This window comes from Camellia sinensis, chromosome 5 (genome assembly GCF_055761805.1).
Source record: "Camellia sinensis isolate YWXY chromosome 5, ASM5576180v1, whole genome shotgun sequence".
NCBI classification, from domain to species: Eukaryota; Viridiplantae; Streptophyta; class Magnoliopsida; order Ericales; family Theaceae; genus Camellia; species Camellia sinensis.
The window spans coordinates 70,616,546-70,622,328 of NC_138965.1; the positions used below are offsets into that span (position 1 = coordinate 70,616,546).

The 5,783-nt window shown below is 36.2% G+C and overlaps 1 protein-coding gene across 1 annotated transcript; it reads left to right on the forward strand.

Annotated features, from left to right (window-relative positions):
• Window positions 1-2,638: 2,638 nt before the first annotated feature.
• Window positions 2,639-5,304, forward strand: LOC145791478 (zinc finger BED domain-containing protein RICESLEEPER 2-like). The gene is made up of 5 exons (XM_082871829.1): window positions 2,639-4,202; window positions 4,463-4,542; window positions 4,631-4,697; window positions 4,853-4,932; window positions 5,260-5,304. The coding sequence occupies exons 1-5, from the start codon at window positions 2,639-2,641 to the stop codon at window positions 5,302-5,304; spliced, it is 1,836 nt and encodes a 611-aa protein (XP_082727955.1).
• Window positions 5,305-5,783: the final 479 nt, after the last annotated feature.

The window sequence follows — 5,783 nt, forward strand, 5'->3', positions numbered from 1 at the left end:
AGAGTTGCTGTCCAGGTTTTTGGTTCTTCGCTCGAGCGAAGAGTTGTTCGCTCGAGCGAGAGGTAGTGTTTGATTTGGACCTGTACCTGTGCATTCTTGGCTCGAGCGAGCTTTTCTTCGCTCAAGCGAGTTAGTTCATCCTTCACTCGAGCTATAGTTCCTTCGCTCGAGCGTGTGTCTGGGTTCAGACCTGAGGGTTTGAGTTCTTCGCTCGACCGAGCTTTCTTTCGCTCGAGCGAGCATTTGAGTTGTTGGCTCGAGCAAGGCTTCCTTGGCTCGAGCGTAGTTTCTCTATGTCTGGTAGCTCGAGCGACCAAGTCTTCGCTCGAGCGAGCCTGTCCAGTTTATATACACAGCAGCGGGATTTGATCAGTCTTTTTCATTTTCTTTTGATTCCAAACCCTAGGTCCGACTTCTCTCTCTCCCTACTCACCTTCTTTCTTAGATTTGATCCACTTAGGGTGTGTTTCTACCCTAGATCCTTCAGTAAAAGATAGAGTGAGGCAAGGGCTACCATTTAATCTGAGCATTTGGCGATTTGGAGCACTTTGGTATTTGGGCACTCATCTCTTTCTTCACCTTTTGGGTTGTTTTCTTTGAGGTAGGGATTTCCTACTCCATCTTATAGGTTTTGTTCTAAGTTTTGGTAATTTGATATGTTGGGAATACTTGGGTAAATTTTGGGAAAAACCCTAGTTGTATTATTGAATTAATTTGTATAAGTAATTCATGAAATTGGGAAAAGAGGGTTAAATTCACGGAATTGGGGAATTTATTGATTAAATGGCATAATTGGGTAATTGGTATCATTTGTCCATTGAATTGTTGACATGGTTATTTTCAGTTTAGAAATAACTGTTTTGGGCTATCGGTGGAGGATAGTCGTGATTGTTGTAGACAGTGCATGTGAATTAGGAATAACTGAAACTAATCACATTGGTTAAGTCATTACTTTTGACTGTGGCATTGATACAGATAATACGTGTATTGATTGAGCATTGCATTTGCATACATTGTTTGTGTGTGGGAGGAGATAGGGGATGTACTCGACGGTTTAGGGGAAGATAGGGGATGGACCTCTAAACCGGATTTTGTTTGGGAGGAGATAGGGGATGGACTCCATTAGCATCACTTTTATGTGTGCTTATTTATATAGAAGTGTTTTATTGATACAGCACTAAAATGTGTATCAATCTGGAAGTATGAAGTGTTTGATTTGAGCTTGAGTCTCATTTGTTGTTAATATTGGAAGGATGTGAATATGATATATGTGATTTCACTGTTATAAGTTTGGCCAGGTTCTGAGCCATGTTGATAAAACTGGAAAGTAAAACGTATCTTTGGCAATAATGTCATGAGTCTGTAAAATGAAGTAATTGATTATTTTGGTTAACCATTTGTTGAATGCTATTGCTTTATTCATTGCTTATATGTGGTTTAGTATATTTCTACTGGGCTGTGGCTCACCCTATATGGGAACATCATTTTCAGGTTCAGGTGATAAACTACCTCCAAGGACTTAGCTTGGGAGGGTTTGGCTTCTGGATTGGAGAAGACTACCTTTAGTTAATTGTCTTTAATTATTATTACATGTAAACATTCAAGCCTAGGGCTTTTCTTGTGTTGAGTTAGAACTCATATTTTTGTATCCAAGTGTTGGCTTGGAAAGATGTAAGCCTGTAGGGCATTTTATTTGATGTTACATGTAATGCTTTATTTAGTAATACTCTGATGAATGAATTAATATATATTGTCTTCTTTAAATAATGCAAGTCAATGATATATAATGGGTTAATTTTGAGGGAGTTACATCCATCATCTTATATATCTTCCACTAATTATATATCTATTATGGTTGGTGCATTATACTATGATTGTTATTGCTATATTTTAATTGCATTGTTATATTTTTTTCCACAATTTATGATGTTATTTATGCATGCCAACACTTGCATTATTATACATTGAATTTGCCAATGTTTTAGTTAATTAAAACCCCTAATCCACAAACATGTCTGCTTATCTTTTCACTACAATCCTCTGCAAAGACTTAGTAATGGGATAGCTGCTTATCAGTTTTGTTGCTTTTAAATGAATTCCACATGCCTTTACAATAGATTGATCACATGCACACAAATCTATATAATTTCCAAATTGGTGCACATTGTTTTGTGCTTGTCTGCAGTTCTGTTCGTTGCATAATTATCTTGCCAACTCCTGCTCCTTTACGTTCGATTTCTTGTGCAGTGCATATTTGAGTTTTTGAGCCAAAGATGTCTTCGGATTATAGCGAACCTATTACTGTTGATGATGCCGAGTTGGATGACGATGTATCTCAAGGACCCACAAAGAGGATTCGAAAACTAACTTTGTCAAATTTAAAGGACCTAATGGAAATGACATAGCTAGATGTAAGCATTGCAATAGGGAATTTGTTGGAGAGAGTAGGAAAGGGACTAGTCATTTAAAAAATCATTTGTCGAAGACATGTCCAGTACTTAAAGGGCCAAATGCCCCTAGGAATGCTAGTAAGGTTGCTTCTGAATCTACTCCTAAGGCTGTAAATTTTAAATTCGATCAAGAGAGAAGTCGTATGGATTTTTCTAGGATGGTAATCAAGCACAATTATCCTTTTAACATGGCTGAGCATGAATTTTTGGAAATATTTTGTAATAATCTTCAACCAATGTTCAAACTTGTTTCTCGTAACACTGTTAGGGCGGATGTCCTTGATGTTTATGAAATAGAAAAGGCCAAGTTATATCAATTTTTGGATGAACTCTCTTCTAAGATCACCTTGACAACTGATATATGGACTTCAGACCATCAGAATTTTGCCTATACATGTTTGACTGCTCATTATGTGACTAATGATTGGGAGTTGAAGAAGAAAATCCTTGCTTATAGACGCATTGATTACCCGCATGATGGAGACCATTTGTTTAGTTTTATCAAAGATCTAATTTTAGAGTGGAACATAGATAAGAAGTTGTTTTCAATGGTAGTCGATAATGCAACGAGTAATGATGTCATGGTGAGACTCTTAAAGCGATGGCTACATGACCAAGGATTACTACATTTGGGTGGACAATTGTTTCATGCGCATTGTAGTGCGCACATATTGAATTTAGTTGTTCAGGATGGTTTGAAGGTGATTGGGAGTCTTATTTCAAAAATCCGAGAAAGTGTGAGACATTTAGGGAGGTCTCCTTATGGAAAACAAAAATTTGATGTTGCAGTGAATCATGTTAAGTTACATCATAAAAAGAAAGTCCCCATGGATGTTCCTACCAGATGGAACTCCACTTATTCAATGCTTGAAGCTGCATTAGATTTGAAAAGTGCATTCCACCGCTTAGGGCAAATTGACAAACAATATAAGCACAATCCTTCTGAGGATGAGTGGAATGTAGCAAATGTGATTTGTGGGTGTTTGAAGATTTTTTTTGATACTACATCTCACTTTAGTGGTACCACTTTTCCGACTTCAAATGTGTTTTTTCCCGATATTTGTCTTATTCAACTTGAAATGAAAAAATGGGAGCAAAGTGAGTATGATTGCATTCGATTGATGGCCGGTCCAATGAGGGTGAAATTTCAAAAATATTGGGAAGAATGTTCTTTGGTGTTAGCAATTGCTGTGGTTCTTGATCCGAGATTTAAAATGGACTTGGTGGAATACTACTTTGGGCTTATTTATGGTGTTGATGCTAATAAGCATATTCAGAGGGTCCGTAATGGTTTTGTTGATCTTTTTTATGAGTATAGGAGTGATTCTTCTGATTCTATGAGTTGCATTGCCCTTGTTTCTGAAAATAGTAGCACAAGTGGTAGTCAATTGCATGTGGGTTCTTCGAAACAAGAAAGTTTGGCTGCTTTTCATGCATGGTATGCCCAAGAACGTGCTTCTAACATTCATGCCTATCAAAAATCAGAGGTGGAGCAATACTTGGAGGAGTTAGTGTTTCCAAGTAATGAGAGCTTCAATATTCTACATTGGTGGAAAGTGAATAAAGCAAAATTTCCTACTTTGGCAAGGATGGCTCATGATGTTTTAAGTGTTCCAGCCACTACGGTTACATCAGAGGCGGCGTTTAGTGTAGGAGGTAGGGTGATTGATGAGACACGTGCTTCATTACTTCTAGATATTGTAGAGGCCTTGATCACTTGCAATGATTGGATTGAATCAACCAAAAACAGTAGTAAGTGAAATATTGAAGTTTTTAAATAATTAGATGTTCTTTAGTTTAGTTCTATAAATATCTTAATGTCACATTATTTTGAAATTGCAGATGTAGAAGAATGCTGACATGAGTAGATGGATTGAACTTTTGTTTCTATAAATATCTTAATGTGTTCTGTATGTGGGTTTTGCTTTTCAACTTTTGTTTTATGTTATCTTAAGCTGAACTTTTGTCTTTTGTTTTCTGTTATCTTAAACTGAACTTCTGTTTTCTGTTAGGAGAAGTTATCTTAAGCTGCAGCCTTGTCACTGTCACATTTAGGTCAGTATATTTCTCATCTCTGCCTTTTACAATTTGGGTTTTGTCATTATGGTACATGCACTTTGGAAATGGTATAAAGGGGATAAGTTCACTTGATTTTGTTTCCTTTTCTCTTACATCTACAGAAAGTGAAGAAATTCACTTTGGCAGAACAGAACAAAGGGCAAGCAGATTCTAAGAGCAAGAAGGATGGTTAGATCTTGAATGGGTTGGATACTTGGAGATAAGATGAAAATCTTGGTTCTTTCATTTTTCTTCTAATTTAGATAGCAACAACCACTGAGATTATACTTCTCAAATTGTTTGTTCTGTAACTCAATCTGAATATCCATGGATGGATAAATCAGAGTTGACAGTGTTCCTGTTATTAATATCTGACACGATTTTCATTCTCTTCAAGCAAATGAGAAATGAGATATGTGGGAGTGTAAACAATTATGATTAATGCTTGATTGTCTTAGTACAATTTTGAATGGTAAACCAAAAAACAATTTTGTTTTGGATTGGTAATATTTATAGCATTGGTGTAATATTGAAACTTTCACTTGCTTGGTATATGTTGGAATGAACTATTGAGACTAGACTGTGAACTTTGTGGCCAGGAAGGTTTCAATTGTTTGTATATTGTTTTTCATTTGTGTTTAAACCTTTCAATTCTTCTGTTGCTTACTTTGTGGATGCATTCAATATACAAAAACATACTTCTGTTTTTGATTTTTTTTCTTCAATTTCTTTACACTGATTCTCTATGCAGGTTGAATCATTGGAATCGACAATTGAAGCTTTAATGATTCTGTGACAGTTAATCCGGTTTCATAGGTTGTGGTTTTGTCTATTATTGAGTCCTCTCAATTACCTTGGAAAATGCTGTAGTGATGGTTCTTCTTGGGAAACCCTTCCTTTTAATTTCAATTTTTCCTTGTGTGCAATATGTTGGCTCAGGAAGATTTTGAAGTTTATCAAATCTGCAGCTACTTTCATGTTCATTTTTCTATTTGATGACAAAATGCATAATTTGCTTACATTTTGTTGTTGGGATTTATGAATGTGTAGTGGACTTTCATACATTCATTTTCTACACACGGGTAATCACCAATGGCAAATACGAGAGTGTGCTTCACAGAGTCATAGCACAAACAGATGGAAACAGGATGTCCATAATTTCAATTTTTCCTTGTGTGCAATATGCTGGCTTATATCAAATGTGCAGCTACTTTCATGTTTCATGTTCAATCTACTTTTATGGGTCTCTGACTTCACAGTCCAATGCCAAGTTCT